The sequence below is a fragment of the Microcebus murinus genome, chromosome 14 (assembly GCF_040939455.1).
Source record: "Microcebus murinus isolate Inina chromosome 14, M.murinus_Inina_mat1.0, whole genome shotgun sequence".
Classification (NCBI taxonomy): domain Eukaryota; kingdom Metazoa; phylum Chordata; class Mammalia; order Primates; family Cheirogaleidae; genus Microcebus; species Microcebus murinus.
In genome coordinates, this window is record NC_134117.1 from 51,450,451 (window position 1) to 51,473,213 (window position 22,763).

General features: G+C 37.2%; 1 protein-coding gene across 4 annotated transcripts in view; it reads left to right on the plus strand.

The window, feature by feature from the left end:
* Nucleotides 1-21,756, plus strand: part of CCAR1 (cell division cycle and apoptosis regulator 1) — a 61,742-nt gene extending 39,986 nt beyond the window's left edge. For all 4 annotated transcript variants that reach the window (XM_076010051.1, XM_076010052.1, XM_076010050.1 and 1 more), the window contains 9 exons: nt 148-339; nt 3,514-3,753; nt 4,096-4,207; nt 16,785-16,867; nt 17,214-17,360; nt 18,498-18,618; nt 18,724-18,909; nt 20,239-20,444; nt 20,890-21,756. In XM_076010051.1, the coding sequence (XP_075866166.1) occupies nt 148-339; nt 3,514-3,753; nt 4,096-4,207; nt 16,785-16,867; nt 17,214-17,360; nt 18,498-18,618; nt 18,724-18,909; nt 20,239-20,444; nt 20,890-20,949 (1,347 nt within the window). In that variant the 3' untranslated portion in view covers nt 20,950-21,756. The remainder of the gene's footprint in view (nt 1-147; nt 340-3,513; nt 3,754-4,095; nt 4,208-16,784; nt 16,868-17,213; nt 17,361-18,497; nt 18,619-18,723; nt 18,910-20,238; nt 20,445-20,889) is intronic.
* The last annotated feature ends 1,007 nt before the right edge of the window (nt 21,757-22,763 follow it).

A 22,763-nucleotide genomic window follows, 5' to 3' on the forward strand; every position in this document is an offset into this window, starting at 1 on the left:
AAGCTACTATCCTTAGTAAATTTAAACTTCTCTCCCTTCTCAACCCTAAGTCTAGTATAATCATTATCAGAACTTTGTTCTTTTTCTTTATATGGTATAATATCGTATGTGGAAGCTTAACCATGGCTTAACATTTCGAATACTTAGGAAGAAGAAAGGAAACGTCAAGAGGAAATGGAGCGCCAGCGTCGGGAAAGACGGTATATTTTGCCTGACGAACCAGCCATCATTGTACATCCAAATTGGGCTGCAAAAAGTGGCAAATTTGATTGTAGCATCATGTCTTTGAGTGTCCTTTTGGACTACAGATTAGAGGATAATAAAGAACATTCATTTGAGGTAATGTTTTTAATTTGAAATAGCAACCAGCTACACATTGTGGCTATTTAATAAGTTTCTGAAGTCTCTTTGAGTGCCTCTTTAATTGCTTCTGTTTTTTTCTGTTTTTGTTGTTTTTTCTTTTAATTTACTTTTTGGAGGACAAATACAAATGATCTCTCTTCAAAAGTTACTTCTAGACTCATTTTTGTTGATTGCATTCCCGTGATAGTAGTTTGTTTTCTTTTGTTTTTAGACAGTCTCTGTTGCCCAGGCTAGAGTGTAGGAGCACCCTCATAGCTCACTGCAACCTCAAACTCTCGGGCTGAAGCGATCCTCTTGCCTCAGCCTTCTGAGTAGCTGGGGACTATAGGTGCATGCCACCACACCTGGCTAATTTTTTTAAAAATAATTTTTTATAGATAGGGTCTCAGTATGTTGTCCAGGTTGGTCTCAAACTCTTGGCCTCAAACAGTCCTTCTGCCTTGGCCTCCCAAAGTGCAGGGATTACAGGTTTGAAGCACCATGCTTGTCCTCCTGTGATTTGGTTTATGTGTTCCTCTGTCCTATGTGTTTCTTGTAGATTGATAGCTGGATCTAAATTGTCAGTCAGGTTCACGTTTAGTGGGGTTTATTCTCTAAGGTTCTTTATTTTATTTATTTATTTATTTAGACAGAGTCTCACTCTGTTGCCCAGGCTAGAGTGCCGTGACATCAGCCTAGCTCACAGCAACCTCAAACTCCTGGGCTCAAGCAATCCTACTGCCTCAGCCTCCCAAGTACCTGGGACTACAGGCATGCGCCACCATGCACAGCTATTTTTATATATATTTCTTGGTTGTCCAGGTAATTTCTTTCTATTTTTTTTTAGTAGAAATGGGGTCTCACTCTTGCTCAGGCTAGTCTCGAACTCCTCAGCTCAAAGGATCCAGCCACCTCGGCCTCCCAGAGTGCTAAGATTACAGGTGTGAGCCCAGCCTAGGTTTCTTTCTACATAATACATTGTAATTATTGCCTTCTATGTCTAGATAATGGAAAATAGAAAACTCTAGGTGAAAAATATACTTCTTACTACTTATACAAATAGGGATTTTGTGTAGTTTACATTAATGGCTTAGAGTGTGTAATTTTCAACATCTTCATGATTATTTTGCTACTAACAAAGTTTTTAAATTTAAAATCTATAGACATTGAGGCCGGGCGTGGTAGCTCATGCCTGTGATCTTAGCACTCTGGGAGGCTGAGCTGGGCGGATCGCTCAAGGTTAGGAGTTCAAGACCAGCCAGAGCAAGAGCTAGACCCCCGTCTCTACTAAAAAGAGAAAGAAATTAGTTGGACAGCTAAAAATATATATATAAAAAATTAGTTGGGCATGTTGCCACATGCCTGTAGTCCCAGCTACTTGGGAGGCTGAGGCCAGAAGGATTGCTTGAGCCTAGGAGTTTGAGGTTGCTGTGAGCTAGGCTGACACCATGGCACTCTAGTCTGGGCAACAGAATGAGACTTTGTCTCAAAAAAAAAAAAAAAAAATCTAAAGAGATTGTACGTAAACTAAAGAAACAGATTGTAAAACCAATTGTAATTGTGATTAAATTGCATTATCCTTATGATCAGGAAAATAGGTTGATTAAAGTATTTTACCAAATATAGCAGATTGCCAAAGATTATACATTTTAGAGCTGTGGTGAACCATTTCAAATTTTAGACCACTTTAAGGGTCAGTTGCAAGTGGTGGACCTTTAACCTTAGAAATACGTATATAGGAAATTTAATATTTAATTTTAGGTTCATGAGTATGCTGTAATTCATTATTTATGGATCGCTGCATAGTAGTAATACATGTTCCCTACTCAGGGTTTTGAATTGTTTCTCTTGCCAGGAGTGCTCTTCTAGATATGTATTATATGTGGCTCCTTTAACTTGCTTCCTTCTGAGCACTTTTCAAACGTTACGTGATCGAAGAGGCCTTATCTGACTACTCTCTCTTTTTGTTCTCTAAGTGCTTATTCTGCTTTTTTTTTCTTTTTTTCCTTAAAATTTTATATTGATTTCATTATTCCTTCTCTCCATCAGATTGTAAGCTGCACTGGGCAGGGAGGGGTATTGGCTTTCTTCAATACTGTCTCTCCAGTGCCTGAAACAGGCCCTGTTTATAGTAGGCGTTTGATTTAAAGCTTGAGTTTTAAATCAAACTTCATGAGTACATGAATAAGGTACATTTATCACGAAGATTAGTGGTTATGTTTGGATGATACAAATTCTTTTTTACACTCCTATATTTTCTATATATAGCAGGGCTATTATTTTATATATAATATTTGGCCCAAACTGTATATAATATTTTTCTCTTGAGAGCATTCCTTTGAGAATTTTAAGCCTCCTCATCATCAGTTCTTTTTTGAAAGAGTCTCACTCTGTTGCCCAGGATAGAGTGCTGTGGCGTCAGCCTAGCGCACAGCAACCTCAAACTCCTGGGCTGAAGCGATCCTTCTGCCTCAGCCTTCTGAGTAACGGGGACTATAGGCATGCACCACTATGCCCGGCTAATTTTCCATATATATTTTTTTTTTTAGTTGACCCATTAATTTCTTTCTCTTTTTAGTAGAGAAGGGGTCTAACTCTTGCTCAAGCTGGTTTTGAATTCCTGACCTTGAGCAATCCCCCCCCCCCCTTGGCCTCCTAGAGTGTTAGGATTACAGGCCCGAGCCATAGCTCCCGGCTCTCATCATCAATTCTTTTGTTTTTAGACAGAGCCTCACTTTGTTGCCCAGGCTAGAATGCCTTGGCATCAGCCTAGCTCACAGCAACATAAAACTCCTGGGCTCAAGCGATCCTGCTGCTTCAGCCTCCTGAGTAGCTGGGACTACAGGCATGTGCCACCATGCCCAGCTGATTTTTTCTATGTATATTAGTTGGCCAATTAATTTCTTTCTATTTATAGTAGAGACAGGGTTTTGCTCTTGCTCAGGCTAGTTTTGAACTCCTGACCTCGAGCAATCCGCCTGCCTAGGCCTCCCAGCGTGCTAGGATTACAGGCATGAGCCACTGTGCCCAGCCTTAATTCTTATAACTGTATTATAAGTGTACATAATTTTTAGATGTGGCCAGGTTTTATTTAATAAATTACTAACTGTGCTGGATTTATTTAGTATTTCTGTTGAAGTTGGTTGAGTTAATATTAGTGTCTTTTTATAGGTTTCATTGTTTGCAGAACTGTTTAATGAAATGCTTCAAAGAGATTTTGGTGTCAGAATATACAAATCATTACTATCGCTTCCTGAGAAAGAGGACAAAAAAGAAAAGGATAAGAAAAGCAAAAAGGATGACAGAAAAGATAAGAAAGAAGAAAGAGATGATGAAAATGATGATCCAAAACCCAAACGGAGAAAATCAGGAGATGATAAAGATAAAAAAGAAGATAGAGATGAACGGAAGGTCTCTAATTATTTCTATGGCTATTAACCTGATTTAGATGTTTTCGATGAATCTTCTAGATTGTAACAGAATATTAATTTCCATGAGAATTCAGTAAAATGTAATGGACAAACAAAGATTTTAGTTTATTATTCGAAATATAAATCATCGAATTAAGCCCATATAAACATCTGTAGCTAGTTTTCTAATCATTTATTTTTGAAATATGTTATTATGATTATTAAAAGGTTAAAATGTGAAACTAACTTGAATGGATTTGATGTTTTCTAGTTAGTCACTTGATGTTTGATGTTTAGTCAATTGTTACTTTCTTGCTTAATTCTAAGGCATTTTAAATTACAGAAAGAAGATAAAAGAAAAGATGATTCTAAAGATGATGATGAAACTGAAGAAGATAATAATCAAGATGAATATGATCCAATGGAAGCAGAAGAAGCCGAGGATGAAGAAGATGGTATAATTCAAATTTATTTATTACTCCTTAGGATTAAAAATAACATTTTGTTTGGTGACTTTGTGTCCCTGAAATCTATAATTATTAACTAATTGTACTTTCATTAGTTTTTAGGGGAAAAGATTGTTTTAAGGCAAATTGATTATCATATGTCCCATGTATAAATTTTTCTTGATATCAGGTCTTGCTCTGTCTCCCAGGCTAGGGTGCAGTGGCCTCATCATAGCTCACTGCAACCCCAAACTCCTTGGCTAAAGTGATCCTCCTGCCTCAATCTCCCTAGTAGCTGGCACTATAGGTGTGTACACCATACCCAGCTAATAATATTTCTGTTTTATGTAGGGATGGGGTGTCGCTAGTGCTCAGGCTGGTCTCACACTCCTTGCCTCAAGCAGTACTCCTGCCTGAGACTTCTAAAGTGCTAGGATTATAGGTGTGAGCCACTGCACCTGGCCATATGTCCCATAATATAATTACTACTTACCTAATATTCAGGAATAAATTTCCCTGAACATGGTGCTGAAAGTGTGACGTAAAAGGTATAATAGTCTCCATTGTCTCATGCAATATGTTCTTCAGAAAATTAAGTTGGGCATTTGTAAATGAATACTATCATAATGCAAAAGAGTGCTTATAGAGTTTAAAGGCTAATAATTATAAACACCTGTATACCTATTGCCCAAGTTTTAATAAACAGACTTTTACCAATGGGGGTGATCTTCAAAATACTTTACAATAGATAATCCTGAGCAATCATAGATGTCAGCCATCAAGTACCTCTGAGTATCATACCTGTTCTTCTCTGTGTAGATTTGGAGATTTTTTTTTAATAGTCTTTTCCTGAGATATAAAATCATAAGTTTTTTTTTAGTTTATATCTCTGGGGATTATTATTATTTAAGGTATATTTTGTTTATCTCTACATTGTCCTCTGTCTACCATATCATTTTTTCTTCCCTGATGAAAATATTCAAACATTTAAAAAGTTGAAATCCATATATATGCCATACTCCATCAACTTTGATTCAATAGTTGTTAATATTTGCCTTGTTTTGTTTGTGTTTGTGGTTTTCTGATCCACTTAAAAGTATGAATTCTTCAACTTACCTAGGAAAATATATACACTTAAGTAACTGCAATTCCATAATCACACTTAAAAAAATTAATAATAATGTCATAATACCACCTCTTAATTCTATGTAATATCTAATCTTATTTGCCTTAATAACTCAGTATTAATGTTATACTATGCATAGACCAATATTTTTTCTTTTATCTTTATTACTTGCTTTGGTAATGAAAACTTAGGCCTTTTTATAGTCGTATTTTCTTGCCCTTATCCTCATAATATATATTTTAATCACTGCTTTAGTTATATTATTAAGCAGTACTCCCATTATTTTGTCTGTATTAGAGTATCCTAATTCTCAGCTATCAGTTGGTTGTCTTGTCTTTTCTACTTTCATTTGCTTTGGTGCTGTTCTCATCCATTATTATGGCTTTTATATACTATCCATAAACTAATAATGCTGAAATGTATCTCTCAGGTCAGACCTCTCTCCCAATCTCCCATATCCAACTGTCTGCTATACATTTCTACTTAGTTATCTGACATTTCAAAATCAACATCTCTAAAATTGAACTCTTGCTATCCCTCTTTACCAAAAAGCAAACGAATCCTCTGACTTTCACCTATTCTACAGCTCCTTAGATGGCACCTCCATCTTTCTAGTTGATCAGGCTAACACCCAGGAGTCACCTCGGACTCCTTTATTTGTGTCATATCCTACTTTTAATCTATCAGGAAGTCATATTGGCTCTATTCTCAAAACATAACCAGAATCAGATCACTTTTCACCAGCTCCAGTGGTTTCACCCTAATCTTAGCCATGTTATCTCTTTCCTAGATTATATTAATAGTCTCCTAACTAGTTTCCCTGCTTCCTCTCTTGTCCAGTCAAGTCTCTTCTCAATACAATTGCAATGTTCTTTGTGAAATTTGGTTCATTTCATTCTTTTGTTCAGATTCTTCCAGTGGCTATTACTTAACTCATAGAAAAAGCTAAAGTATTTACAATGACCTACAAGACCGTACCACATTATGTCTCCAATTTTATCTCTTACCACTCTTCCCCTTGAACCCATCACATATGTTCCTGTGTTAGGAGGTTTTCATTGGCATTTCCTTCTGCCAGCAAATTCTTTCCTGGAGATATCCACTATCCTTAATTTCCCACACTTAAAATTGGTGTTCAACTATCACTTTCACAGTGAAGCCTGCTCTGTGCCCCATTCTATTTAAAAACACAATCCTCTGCCCCGCCCTGCCTCCAATACACATTCCTAGTCTCTCCTTATCTTGCTTTATTTTACCCCGCCAAACAACTAATAACCTATTCTACCATTTACTACTTACTTTTTTTTGCTTATTTTCTGTCTACTTCTCACTTGTATAAAAAGCCCTTACAGAAGAAAGAGGGTTTTTTCTATGTTCTTTGCTAATGTGTGTTCTAAGTTCCTAGAGCAGTCTAAATATCTAAATGGGCTCTAAATGTTTATTGAGTAAATATCATAATCTACAAAGCCAAATAGGGTGGTAGGATTATAGTTCTTTTTTTTTTTTTTTTTGAGACAGAGTCTCGCTTTGTTGCCCAAGCTAGAGTGAGTGCCATGGCGTCAGCCTAGCTCACAGCAACCTCAAACTCCTGGCTCAAGCAATCCTCCTGCCTCAGCCTCCCAAGTAGCTGGGACTACAGGCATTCGCCACCATACCCGGCTAATTTTCTGTATATATATTAGTTGGCCAATTAATTTCTTTCTATTTATAGTAGAGACAGGGTCTCGCTCTTGCTCAGGCTGGTTTCGAACTCCTGACCTCGAGCAATCCGCCTGCCTTGGCCTCCCAGAGAGCTAGAATTACAGGCGTTATAGTTCTTTTTTTATTTGTTTCCCTGGTCTTTCCAATTGATGCTTGCTTATCCTTTGTCATGTTTTTTTCTTCATATTTTATATCTTATTATCCTATTAAATTTCCTGGTGACTACTCTTTTTTCCTCTTTTAAAAATCTATTTGTTTTTACCTCTTTAGTCTCTTTATTTTCTAAAAAGCCTAGATATACAGAGACTACTCTTCAATGGAAAATTGGAATTGGTTGTTTTTTAAAAATGAAAATACAGTGCCAGTTAATGTCTCAAATGGTGTTGAATCCTGTTAGTAATTAGAAGAACAGATAAGATACTATTTTTTACCTATCAAATTGATAAAAAATTAAGTTTTCTAATAAAAGGTAACAGTTTAACAAGAGTGAAAAGAGGTACACTATCATCACTCTTCTTGGAGCAGTGTAAATTGTTATACCTTTTCTGGACAGAAATTTAGAAATGGGAATTAACAATATCATTTAAAATGACAACATGGATGTATATTCCATAATTGTTTATGAAACAAAAAATTATAATCAGTCTGAATGTTCAGCAATAAGGAATTATTTAAATGTACTTTGATGTAGCCATGCAATTAAATTCTGTGCAGCCATTGAAAAAGATTTTGAGTCAGGCGTGGTGGCTCATGCCTGTTATCCTAGCTCTCTGGGAGGCCGAGGCAGTAGGATCGCTCAAGGTCAGGAGTTCGAGCTGGGAAAACTGGTTATCCATATGGAGAAGAATGAAACTAGACCCTTATCTCGTTGTGTTTTTTTTTTTTATAAAAATCAAAATGAGTTAAAAACTTCAATCTAAGACCTGAAACTATGAAAAGAAAACATTGGAAAATGCTTCAGGACATTGCTCTGGGCAAGGATTTCTTGAGTAGTACCTCCAAAGCACAGGCAACCAAAGCAAAATTGTATAACATCAAGCTAAAAAGCTTCACAGCAAAGGAAACAGTCAACAAAGTAAAGAGACAACCCAATGAATGGGAGAAAATATTTACAAACTACCCATCTGACAAGGGATTAATAACTACAATATGTAAGGAGTTTTAACCACTATACGAGAAAGTCATATTATCCTATTAAAACATTGGAAAAGAATCTGAATAGACATTTATCAAAAGAATACATACAAATGGCAAATAAGTATATTAAAAAAATCCTCAGCATCATTCATCAGAGAACTAGAAATCAGAACTACAATGAGATACCATCTCACCCCAGTTAAAAGGCATTTTGTTTGTTTGTTTGAGACAGGGTCTCATTCATCACAGCAACCTCAGACTCCTGGGCACCAGCAATCTGGCTGTCTCAGTCTCCTGAGACAGGACTACAGGCATGTGCCACCATACTGGCTGATTTTTCTGTTTTCTTGTAAATACAGAGTCTCACTCATGGTTAGGCTGTAAAATGGCTTTTTCAAAAAGACAGACAATAACAAATGCTGGTAAAGATGTGGATAAAGGGGAATCCTCGTACACTGTTACAGGGAATGTGAATTAGTGTAACCACTATTGAGAACAGTATGTAGGTTCCTCAGAAAACCAAAAATGGAACTATCATATGACCCAGCAGTCCCACTGCTAGGTATATATCCAAAATAGAGGAAACCAGTGTATCAAAGATACCTGTACTCCCGTGTTTATTGTAGTACTATTCACAATAGCTAATACTTAGAATCAAACTAAGTCTCTACCCACAGATGAATGGATAAAGAAATTGCGATGCATGTTTATAAGAGAATATTATATAGCCATAAAAATGAAATCCTGACATTTGCAATAAAATGGCTGGAACTGGTAAACATTACGTTAAGTGAAATAAGCCAAGGACAGAAAGACAAATCTCGTGTTCTCACTTATATGTGGGAGCTAAATATTAAAACAATTGATCTTAGATTTTGGTTTCTTGAGCAATAAAAGAAAAAAATTAAAAATTAATAAAAAAACGTAAAACAATTGATCTCATGGAGACAGAATAGAAGATGGTTACTATAGGCTGGGAAGGGTAGCAGAGAGAGGAGGATAAACTGTGGGTGGTTAAGGAGCGCAAAAATACAGTTAAATAGAATGTCAATATTTGATAGCACTACAAAGTATAAGCAACAATAAGTTAGGGCATACTTTAAAATAACTGAAAGATGAAAATATATAGATTGTTGTGAACAAAGAAAAAAGATTTAAAAAACAACAGAGTAGAATTTGAATGTTCCTAACACAAAAATGATAAATGCTTGAGGATACCCCAATTACCCTGATTTGATTAATTCACCTTGTATGCCTGCATCAAAGCATCATATGTACCTTGTAAATATATAAAACTCTTACGTACCCATAATAATTAAAAATAAATTCAAAAACATACATGTTTCAGAGAGACAAAGTTTTATAAGTGATAGCTTTCAAGATTATACTCAAAGTGTGTTACAACTATAAGTTGTAAGTGAATGGAAAAAAAAGAATTTAACCTTTGTGTAGTATATGGTCGACTCTTTTTTTTTTTTTTTTTTTTTTTTGTTTTTTGAGACAGAGTCTCACTTTGTTGTCCAGGCTAGAGTGAGTGCCGTGGCGTCAGCCTAGCTCACAGCAACCTCAAACTCCTGGGCTCGAGTGATCCTTCTGCCTCAGCCTCCCGGGTAGCTGGGACTACAGGCATGCGCCACCATGCCCGGCTAATTTTTTATATATATATCAGTTGGCCAATTAATTTCTTTCTATTTATAGTAGAGACGGGGTCTCGCTCTTGCTCAGGCTGGTTTTGAACTCCTGACCTTGAGCAATCCGCCCGCCTCGGCCTCCCAAGAGCTAGGATTACAGGCGTGAGCCACAGCGCCCGGCCATATGGTCGACTCTTGATAAAAACCCTCACAATTTCACCCAGAGGCTAATATTATCTCCATTTTATAATTGAGGAAACTAAAGCTTATAGTGATAAATGAAATTCTCCTAGATAATAAAACTCTAAAGTGTCTGAGCCATTCCGTACTATATTATATATATATAAGTAATTAGGTTGTGGGACACATTCTGGTTTTTTTCTTTTTTTGTGTGTGACAGAATCTCACTCTGTTGCCTTGGATAGAGTTCCATGGCATCAGCCTAGGTCACAGCAACCTCAAACTCCTGGGCTCAAGTGATCCTCCTGCCTCAGCCTCCTGAGTAGCTAGGACTACAGGCACTTGCCACCATGCCCAGCTAATTTTTTCTGTTTTTAGTTGTTTGGCTAATTTCTTTCTATTTATAGTAGGGATGGGGTCTCGCTCTTGCTCAGGCTGGTCTCAAACTCCTAAGCTTAAGCAATCTTCCTGCCTCAGCCTTCCAGAGTGCTAGGATTACAGGCATGAGCCACCTCGCCTGGCCACATTCTGTTTTTTTTTTTGTTTTTTTTTTTTTTTTAATTTTTTTTTTTTTTTGTAGAGACGGGGTCTCGCTCTTGCTCAGGCTGGTTTTGAACTCCTGACCTTGAGCAATCCGCCCGCCTCGGCCTCCCAAGAGCTAGGATTACAGGCGTGAGCCACAGCGCCCGGCCCACATTCTGTTTTTTTAAAAAACATTTTATTGAGGTACCAATACATATCACAAAACTCACCAATTTTAAATGTACATTTTAATAATTCTTAGTAACTTTATAGAATTGGTAAAGTATCATCACAATCCAGTTTTCTATTTTATTTTATTTTATTTTATTTTATTTTATTTTATTTTATTTTATTTTATTTTATTTTATTTTATTTTATTTATTTTGAGACTCTCACTCTGTTGCCCAGGCTAGAGTGCTGTGGTGTCAGCCTAGCTCACAGCAACCTCAAACCCCTGGGCTTAAGCGATCCTCCTGCCTCAGCCTCCCGAGTAAATGGGACTACAGGCATGTGCCACCATGCCCGGCTAATTTTTTGTATATAATTTTAGTTGTCCAGATAATTTCTTTTTATTTTTAGTAGAGATGGGGGTCTTGCTCTTGCTCAGGCTGGTCTCGAACTCCTGACCTCAAGCAATCCTCCTGCCTCAGCCTTCCAGAGTGCTAGGATTACAGGCATGAGCCACCATGCCTGGCCCACAATCCAGTTTTATAACATTTGCCTATTTCCTTTTTTTTTTTTTTTTTGAGACAGAGTCTCGCTTTGTTGCCTAGGCTAGAGTGAGTGCCGTGGCGTCAGCCTAGCTCACAGCAACCTCAAACTCCTGGGCTGAAGCGATCCTTCTGTCTCAGCCTCCCAAGTAGCTGGGACTTACAGGCATGAGCCACCATGCCCGGCTAATTTTTTCTATATATATTAGTTGGCCAATTAGTTTCTTTCTATTTATAGTAGAGACGGGGTCTCGCTCTTGCTCAGGCTGGTTTCGAACTCCCGACCTCGAGCAATCCGCCCGCCTCGGCCTCCCAGAGAGCTAGGATTACAGGCGTGAGCCACCGCGCCCGGCCTATTTCCTTTTTAAATATATCTTTATTGAGCTACAATTCACATGTCCATATAATTAACTCCTTTAAAACTGTAGACATATTTTGTTTTATCCTGTTGGATAAATCAATTCCTGTTGGAATTTATTGTGCTTCAAAGATAACTGTGTTTTTTACCAATTGAAGGCTTGTGGCAACTCAGCATCAAGTCTGTCAGTGCCATTTTTCCAACTATATATGCCTACTTCGTGTCTCTGTGTCATGTTTTGGTAATTGTAATATTTCCAACTTTCTCTGTATTATTGTATCCGTTTTAGTGATCTGAGGTCAATGCCATGGCTGGGGGTGGTGGCTCATGCCTCTAATCCCAGCACTTTGGGAGGCTAAGGCAGAAGGTTCACTTGAGGCCAGGAGTTTAAGACCAGCCTGGGCAACATGGCAAAACCCTGTCTCTAATGATCTGTGTTCAGTGATCTTAGATATTACTATTATAATTGTTTTAAGGCAACCTAAACCATGCCCACAGAAGATGGCAAACTTAATGAATGTTGTTGGTGTTCTGATTGCTTCACTAGCCAGCTCTTTATCTGGTCTCTCCCCCCGTCCTTGGGCCTACCTATGCCTTGAGAGAAAACAATGTTGAAATTAGGCCAGTTAATAACCCTACAATAGCCTATAAGTGTTCAAGTGTAAAAAGAGGCACATCTCTCACTTTAAATTAAAAGGTAGAAATGATTAAGGTTAGTGAAGAAGGAATGTCAAAGCTGAGATAGGCCAGAAGCTAAACCGATTGTGACAGCTCCCCTAGGTCCTTTGATGGCAAGTTGTGAATTCAAGTAAAAGTTCTTAAAGGAAATTAAAAGTGCTACTCCAGTGAACGCAAATGGTATGAAAGCAAAACAGCCTTATTGCTAATATGGAGAAACTTTAAGCAGTCTGGATAGAAGAACAAACCAGCAACAACATTCCCTTAATCCAAAGACTAGTCCAAAGCAAGTTCCTAACTTTCTTTGATTGTCTGAAGACAAGAGAGGTGAGGAAGCTGCAAAAGAAAAGTTTGAAGGTAGCAGAGGTGGGTTCATAAGGTTTAAGGCAAGAAGCTATTTCTATAACATAAAAATGCAAGATGAGGCAGCAAATGCTGATATAGAAGCTTCCGCATATTATCCAGAAGATCTAGCTAAGATGATTGAAGATAAATAATAGACTTCATCAGCAGTTGAAACAGCCTTCTATTGGAAGAAGAGGCCATCTAGGACTTTTATAGCTAGAGAGAAGTCAATGAATGCCTGGCTTCAAAGGACAAGCTGGCTTTCTTAATTAGGGGCTAATGCAGCTGGTGACTTAAGTTGAAGCCAGTGCTCATTGACCGTTCTGAAAATTCTAGGGCCTTTATGAATTATGCTAAAGAATTATGCCTGCGTAGGCCGGGATTGGTGGCTCACGTCTGTAATCCTAGCCCTCTGGGAGGCCGAGGCGGGCGGATTGCTCCAGGTCAGGAGTTTGAAACCAGCCTGAGCAAGAGCAAGACCCTGTCTCTACTAAAAAGAGAAAGAAATTAATTGGCCAACTAATATATATAGAAAAAATTAGCCGGGGATGGTGGCGCATGCCTGTAGGTCCAGCTACTTGGGAGGCTGAGGCAGGAGGATTGCTTGAGCCCAGGAGTTTGAGGTTGCTGTGAGCTAGGCTGATGCCACGGCACTCACTCTAGCCTGGGCAACAAAATGAGATTCTGTCTCAAAAAAAAAAAGAATTATGCCTGGGCTTTATAAATGGAGTAGCAAAGCCTGGATGACAGCACATCTTTTTATAGCCTAAGCCTTTTTATAGCCTCTACTGAACATTTTAAGCCCACTATTGAGACCTACTACTGAAACAAAAGGATTCCTTTCAATATATTACTGCTCATTGACAATGCACCTAGTCCCTCAAGAGCACTGATGGAGATATGCTAGGAGATTAATGTTTTCATGCCTACACAACATCCATTCTGCAGCCCATGGATCAAGAAGTCATTTTGACTTTCTAGTCTTTTTATTTGAGAAAGACATTTTGTAAGACTATCTCCTATAGATAGTGATTCTTCTGATGGATCTGGGAAAAGTCCATTGAAAACCTGGAAAGAATTCACCATTCTAGATGCCATTAGGAACATTCTGTCTTTGTGTTATTCTGTCTAGAAATTCCTTTCTTACAAGGACATCAGTCATTGTATTAGAGCCTACACTTCGGACTTCATTTTAACTTAATTACCTCTGAATAGAACTTATTTCCAAGTATGGTCACATTCTAAGATACTAGGGGTTAGGTCTTCAACATATGAATTTAGGGGATACAGTTCAACCCATAACTGATGAAATCTTTTTATATTAGCACTTTTTTTTCTTTTTTGAGACAGGGTCAACTGTTGCCCATGCTGGAATACAGTGGCTTCATCATAGCTTACTGCAACCTCAAACTCCTGGGCTCCAGTGATCCTCCTGCCTCAGCCTTCCGAGGTCTAGTACTACAGACATGTGCCACCATGCCCAGCTAATTTTTCTATTTTTTATAGAAATGGGGTCTCTCTCTTGCCTATGCTGGTCTTAAACTCCTGGCCTCATGATCCTCTTGGATCTGCCTCCTCAAGTGGTCAGATTACAGTAGTGATTGTGGTTGTATAGGAAGTTTATTTTTTGCCAGCTATTTTTTGTGTCTTTTGCATTTTGTACAAAAATCATTATAGTCCAACATATATATTAACAACAGAGGCCAGGCTTGGTTGTTTATGACTGTAATTCCAGCACACTGTGAGGCCAAGGAGGGAGGATCGCATGAGTTCAGGAGTTTGAGTTGAGTCCAGCCAGATGCCATCTTTACTAAAAATTTTTAAAAATTAGCTGGGTGTAGGCTGAGTACAGTGGCTCATGCCTGTAATCCTAGCACTCTGGGAGGCTGAGGCAGGTGGATGGCTCAGGGTCAGGAGTTCGAAACCAGCCTGAGCAAGAGCGACACCCCGTCTCTACTAAAATTAGAAAGAAATCAATTGGCTGACTAAAAATATATAGAAAATTTAGCCAGGCATGGTGGCATATGCCTGTTGTCCCAGCTACTTGGGAGGCTGAGGCAGGAGGATCACTTGAGCTCTGGAATTTGAAGTTGCTGTGAGCTAGGCTGATGCCACGGCACTTTAGCGCCCGGGCAACAGAGTGAGACTCTGTCTGATAACAAAAAAACAAAAATTAGCTAGGTGTGGAGCCACACGCCTGTAGTCCCAGCTTACTCAGGAGGCTGAGACAGGATGACTGCTTGAGCCCAGGAATTTGAGGTTGCAGTAAACTATGATGACGCTGCTGTACTCTAGCCAGGGTGACAGAGTGAAAACCTATCTTAAGAATAGTAAAAATTGGCCGGGCGCTGTGGCTCACGCCTGTAATCCTAGCTCTTGGGAGGCCGAGGCGGGCGGATTGCTCAAGGTCAGGAGTTCAAAACCAGCCTGAGCAAGAGCGAGACCCCGTCTCTACTATAAATAGAAAGAAATTAATTGGCCAACTGATATATATATAAAAAAAAATTAGCCGGGCATGGTGGCGCATGCCTGTAGTCCCAGCTACCCGGGAGGCTGAGGCAGAAGGATCACTTGAGCCCAGGAGTTTGAGGTTGCTGTGAGCTAGGCTGACGCCACGGCACTCACTCTAGCCTGGGCAACAAAGCGAGACTCTGTCTCAAAAAAAAAAAAAAAAAAAAAGAATAGTAAAAATTGTAACAAAATATTCTAATTTAGAAAATAAAATGAGTGTCATGACTTTCGTATCACTCAAGTATTTTTGATAGTTGAATTTTATTAAGGCTATAACAGTATAGATTGGAGTCATATATTCCATGATTATGGATTTTCCTTAGTAGATTTGTTTCTTAAGAATAAATTAGGCTGGGCGCGGTGGCTCATGCCTGTAATCCTAGCACTCTGGGAGGCCGAGGCATGAGGATTGCTCAAGGTCAGGAATTCAAAACCAGCCTGAGCAAGAGGGAGACCCCGTCTCTACTATAAATAGAAAGAAATTAATTGGCTAACTAAGATATATATACAAAAAATTAGCCAAGCATGGTGGCGCATGCCTGTAGTCCCAGCTACTTGGAAGGCTGAGGCAGTAGGATCACTGAGCCCAGGCGTTTGAGGTTGCTGTGAGCTAGGCTGATGCCACGGCACTCACCCTAGCCTGGGCAACAAAGTGAGACTCTGTCTCAAATAAATAAATAAATTATCTCAGTATCCATCTTTTATCATGGGATACATGTTAGTTTTAGCAAATCTAGATATTAACACTATGAGGCCAGGTGCGATGGCTTATGCCTGTAATCATAGGCCGAGGTGGGAACATGCTTGAGCTCAGGATTTCGAGACCAGCCTGAGCAAGAGCAGAACCCTGGCTCTACTAAAAATAGAAAAAATTATGCAGGTGTGGTGGCATGGGCCTGTAGTCTCAGTCACTTTGGAGGCTGAGGCAGGAGGATCCCTTGAGCCCAGGAGTTTGAGGTTGCTGTGAGCTAGGCTGACACCATGGCACTCTAGCTCAGGCAACAGAGTGAGAATATATGTCAAAAGAAAAAACCAAAATACAAACAACACTGTTAGATCTTCTTAATTGCTTTAAGAACATCTTGATTTCTCCTGTAGTGTTACTTTAAAATAATCTATCTGCAGTTAGCTGTAGTATGCTGGCTGTTTTTCTTTTTGGCTTTTAGAAAAATATGCATTACCCTGTTTTGTTTTATTTAAATTTGTTCTATAGTTTTCAATTTTGTCTATAAAATTCATTTTTTTAAAATGTTCAAGTATTTATGGAATTAAGTTCTTTTAGTTGATTCAATAAAATCAGTTTTTTTCTTCTACATAATCTCTTTTTAAATTTTTTCCTTATTTATAATTGTTTTTTATGATCCAAAGTATTTTTATTCATATAATTCTTTGCAATTTTGTCACTTGAAAACTGTTCTGTAATGGAATAGTAGTTCTGGTTTCTATAGTAGTTAAAAATATATAGCGTTTTTTTGTTTTTTAAGAGATGAAGTATTAATATGTTGTCCAGATTGGAGTGCAGTGGCTATTTACAGGCACGGTCATAGCACACTGCAGCCTCAAACTCCTGTCTTCAGGCAATTCTTCTGCCTCAGTCTCCTGAGGGATTACAGGTGTGTGTTTCTGTGCCTAACTTGAAAATACCTGTATTTATAAGTGTTTTGCTGCTGTTGTATTTATTTTACAGATAGGGATGAGGAAGAAATGAACAAGCGAGACGATAAAAGAGATATCAACAGGTACTGCAAGGAGAGGCCCTCTAAAGATAAGGTATTTACCTGAATGCTGTATTCTTGATAATATGATGATTCCTATATCTTATATATTCTAAACTTATTGAAAATAACAGTCATGAAGTTTAGTAATACTTTGTATGTCTATATATTACCATTATGTAAAATTCATTCAGTTGTTTTTTGGTATTTGTGGCTCTTAGGCAACCAGTATATCTGATTCTTTTCTCCCATATTAATATACAAAATGAACTCATTTTAGCTAGGATGGGCAAAAGTCTTTTCAGATTATTGCTATTATATGGAAACAGTCACACTTTTTCACTTTTCAGGGATGAAAAAAGAATTGTATAGTATGTCTTCTACTTCTGCATTTTCTTTAGGAAAAAGAGAAGACTCAGATGATCACAATTAACAGGGATCTGTTAATGGCTTTTGTTTATTTTGATCAAAGTCATTGTGGTTACCTTCTTGAAAAGGATTTGGAAGAAATACTTTATACTCTTGGACTACATCTTTCTCGGGCTCAGGTAATTTATCTTGTGAATATTTGATATAAAATCATTTTTTAGTGACTCTTTAAAAAGTTACCTTTTCAAAAAAAAGATAACAGATTAATATATTTAATTCTATAGATTGGTGCTTATCTTTCCTTTAAATCTCTACTGACTTTTTAATGTATAAAAGAAATACAGCACATGCTGATTTTTTTTTTTTTTTTTTTTGAGACAGAGTCTCGCTTTGTTGCCCAGGTTAGAGTGAGTGCCATGGCGTCAGCCTAGCTCACAGCAACCTCAAACTCCTGGGCTCAAGCAATCCTCCTGCCTCAGCCTCCCGAGTAGCTGGGACTACAGGCATGCACCACCATGCCTGGCTAATTTTTTCTATATATATTAGTTGGCCAATTAATTTCTTTCTATTTATAGTAGAGACAGGGTCTCGCTCTTGCTCAGGCTGGTTTCGAACTCCTGACCTCGAGCAATCCGCCCGCCTCGGCCTCCCAGAGTGCTAGGATTACAGGCGTGAGCCACCGCGCCTGGCCAGCACATGCTGATTTTAAAACAGCCAAGCAATATTGAAATGTATACAGTCCCTTCTCCCTGTTCTTCTAGTTCTATTCCTTGGAGCTAATACATAACCTTCTAGTTTTCAGCTACATATGATAGTTCCATTTTCATAAACAAGACATGAAATCATTCTGGACATGTTGATTGGCACCTTTTTCATTCAGCAATATATTACAGTCTTTCTACCATGAAAATAAAGATCTACCTCATTCTTTTTATAGCTGCATAGTATCTCATTATATAGATGTATCATAATTTACTTAACTCTAGTCCCTATTGCTGATAGTTTCCATTTCTTAGAATTACAAGCTAAGATGTAATAAACATCTTTTTTTACATATATTTTAATGTATGTGTTAGAATTTCCATCGATGTTATTCTTTGTCTTTTTAATGAATTTTTTTTTCAAATAATAAGTTGGAACTTAGATTTATAGGGAAGACACTTAAAAAGTATAACTGCTTTAATTGAATGGGAGTGGATACTTGAGAAAACAGTTTTCATGGATGTTCATTATAGGTGAAAATTAGAACAATTATTCTAGGACAATCAAATAATGTATTTTCATCTTTTTAATTTGTTTACTTACTTGCTTATAAGGTAAAGAAGCTTCTTAATAAAGTAGTGCTCCGTGAATCTTGCTTTTACCGGAAATTAACAGACACCTCAAAAGATGAAGAAAACCATGAAGAGTCTGAATCATTGTTGGAAGATATGCTAGGTTTGTGTGCATTATTTTAAGATCTTGCTTTTTTATAAGCATATTAATTAGGCTATTAAGATAAATAGCTTACTAAAATATGGAATCTTTTATACTATGTTCTAGGAAACAGGTTATTACTTCCTACACCAACAGTAAAACAGGAATCAAAGGATGTAGAAGAAAATGTTGGCCTCATTGTGTATAATGGTGCAATGGTAGATGTAGGAAGCCTCTTGCAAAAATTGGAAAAAAGTGAAAAAGTAAGAGCTGAAGTAGAACAGAAGCTGCAGTTACTAGAAGAAAAAACAGGTAACGGATGGCATTGACTGTGTTAATACTTTCAGCACCCTGCTGGGGTATACGAATACATACACATGACATACCTACATGCCCATGCATATACATACCATGCATTTTAGTCTGGGCACATATGTAACTTTACTTTTGATTTTTTTTCCTGTTTCAGCTTATAAAATTGCTTTGCGTTGTAAGAATCTTAGCTCTTCATTTACATCTTCATATTTGTTATTTTATTCTTTCCATCCTCCTCTATTTCCACTTAGTTTTTACCTGTTTCTATTTTCTTTAGCCTATACCATCACCTAAGAATGGAACCTGGGTTTAGAAATAATACTAGTTAAAATTTAAATAAAATGAATAGTCAGGGTGCGTGGCTGATGCCTGTAATCCTAGCACTGGGAAGCCGAGGCGGGTGGATTGCTCAAGATCAGGAGTTCGAGACCAGCCTGAGCAAGAGGGGGAGACCCCGTCTCTACTAAAAATAGAAACAAATTAATTGACCAACTAAAAATATATAGAAAAAATTAGCTGGGCATGTTGGCATATGCCTATAGTCCCAACTATTCGGGAGGCTCAGGCAGAAGGATGGCTTGAGCCCAGGAGTTTGAGGTTGCTGTGAGCTAGGCTGACTCCACGGCACTCTAGACCAGGAAGCAGAGTGAGACTCTGTCTCAAAAATAAATAAATAAATACATGAGTATTACAATATGCTTTATAACTAATGAAATCAACCTTTATGGTCATTTTACATAATTGTATCAGCTTCTTAATTTCATAGCTTAAGCATTTTTTTTTTCCCATTGAGGCATTTTATTTGCAAGTATATATTACATCCCCAGAAAAAGAATCCCAGGATTTTCGCTTCTCAGTCTTTTCATTTTCTTCATGGTCCATAATGACAGCTGAGGGTTGTCAGTGCAATGAAACCATGCGGATGGGATGAGAACAGATTATGCTGCCATTTTTCTAGATGCTTGACTTGCACATCAGATCTGCGGATGATCACTCCACATTTGTTTCATCTGGCTGTGAGGGCCACGGTAGTTTCTCTAGTTCTGCAATCATCAGTGATTTCAAATTCACCAGTGTACCAGTGTAACCAGGCTTCATTATTACAGTTAGAAACCAGAGGATGACTTTGGAGCATAGTCTAATACAAACCTGGTATTTGCCTCTTTTTTAGCATTGTTGATGCTCTTGAGAACATCATTCAGGACATTCATGTACATGGAAAGAGATAGGAGGGGCGAGTGCACCATGGCTTAAATATTTTTAACCTCAAAGTTAAATTGGAAATTTTAGGGATTAACATGTGAACTTTGGATTTTTTTTTAACAGATGAAGATGAAAAAACTATATTAAACTTGGAGAATTCCAACAAGAGTCTCTCTGGTGAACTGAGAGAAGTTAAAAAGGACCTTAGTCAGTTACAAGAAAACTTAAAGATTTCAGAAAACATGAATTTGCAATTTGAAAACCAACTGAGTAAGACAATCAGAAACTTATCTACAGTAATGGATGAAATCCACACTGTTCTCAAGAAGGTTAGAAATTTTGTACTTTAAAAAATAAATAAATAAATAAATAAATTTTGTACTTTCAATAGTCTCATAGTTTATTTTTTAAAATCTATTCGTGGCATTCTTTAATGTATTTTAATGTTATTAAGCTCTTAGTGATTTTTCGAAAAGCAAATAATGGTGCATTTGTGTCTTAATATTTCTTTCTATGCCAGAGAGTAGGTTTGAACTTCTAGAAGATAAAATCATTCACTTCTTTTTTAAACACATTTATTTTTGGGCAGAATTGAAGAAAGTTCTTTGGCACCAAGACATTAAAATTAATTTATTAGTATTCTTTATAACTAGGAACAAAACCTTAATAGGTTTTGAATGCCATTGTAAGCTACCTTCAAAGTAACTTAAGGTAATCTAATTAACTTAAGGTAATCTAATAAAATGTACTTTTTCCTTTTATATTGTTTTACAGGATAATGTAAAGAATGAAGACAAAGATCAGAAATCCAAGGAAAATGGTGCGAGTGTATGATAAAAATACATGTACTGATGAAGATTGGTGTTAAATAATGTAATATATAAAATCATGATATAAGAATGTTTGAAGGTGATGCATGTTTGATTTTAGTAGTATAAATATCTGTTAGTTCAAATGATGTATAAAGTTTTATGAATGTGAGTCTCTGCTTTTGAAAATTGCTTGTAATTCCTAGCATCCAAATTATTAAACACTCCTTGAGTGAAATAATTTTGCATTGCAAAATGTTTTAGGATGAACTTTGTTATAGTTTCAACCCCAATAAAGTTCATCAATTTAATTGATAGTAGTATTTAATTACCAAATGTCTTTTATTGAAATGCCTAGAAAATTTTATTTATAGAAATATCTTTATTAGGTTTTTCATTTTTTAGTCCATCTTTTAAATTTTCAGTGTAAATCATAAAATAGCATGCTGCTTGATTTTTGCAAGTTTTTTGAACCAGAAAGTTTTTTACTCGTCACCAAAAAATTTCCTCTAATTACCAGTCTCTAAAAGTATTCATTAAGAATTCAGTTCATCCAAAAGAAAATATATCAAAAACTAAGAAAGCAATAGAGAATTAGTATTTTTATTGTATACTTTAGGCTTTACATAAAGTTAATTGTCCTGATGTTAATGTTACTGCACTCAGTTAATTTTCCTACCTTCCCAGAATAGCACCTATGTTGCTTTTAATTTTGAGGGTTTTTAAAAAATGCAGTATATGTCAAATGTACAGTTCAGTACCAAGCCAGTAGATGTCAGTATGATGCCTTAAGTTAAGCCTTCTTTAATTAAAAATAATTTTTTTTAATTAATCTGTGTACTTCCTTTAGAATTATAGTGAATATTTAAGAGTTGATTTAACTATTGAGTGAAAAGGTAGGAAATGTGATATATTCTAAAACAGTGGTTATCAAGAGAGGGTGAAATTATTCCTCAGAAAATATTTGGCAGTGTCTGCAGAGGTTTTTTTGGTTCACAACTGAGCGAGTGCTGCTGGGATTTAGTTGGTAGAGGCCAAGGATGTTACTAAACATCCTGTATTGCATTGGACAGCTCCTACAACAAGGAATTATCCAGCTGAAATGTCAATAGGGCCCAGGTTGAGAAACCTTGCTGTAAAGGAATATAAAGTTAAATGACATTTTGTCTGTCAAGTTATACTAGTAGAAAGTTAATGGAGTCTATAACAGACCATTAGGTTTTTTGTATTTAAATAACACTGGATGTTTTACTGTCATAAAAATATATGCCATATTAGAGTTTATTTTATTTCATTTGTTTTACTTATTTTGTTAGAATAATGGCTAGGTGTTCAAAATAGATGAATATGAGAATGTAAACTGCCATGTTACATGTGACTCAAGCTAAATGGAATCCATGTGGCTTTTTTTTTTTTTTTTTTTTTTTTGAGACAGTCTCACTCTGTTGCCCTGGCTACAGTGCCATGGCTTTAGCCTAGCTCACAGCAGCCTCAAACTCCGGGGCTCAAGCAATCCTCCTGCCTCAACCTCCCAAGTAGCTGGGACTACAGGCACATGCCACCATGCCCAGCTAAATTTTTCTATATATTTTTAGTTGCCCAATTAATTTGTTTCTGTTTTTAGTAGAAATGGAGTCTCTTACTCAGGCTGGTTTCTAACTCCTGACCTTGAGTGATCCACCTGCCTCGGCCTCCCAGAGTGCTAAGATTACAGGCGTGAGCCACCACGCCTGGCCAAGAGTTTGTCTTTCAATGAGAAAGATCATATAAAGGCCACATGTCAGGGTTTTTTTTTTTTGTTTTTTTTTGAGACTGAATCTTGCTTTGTTGCCCAGGTTA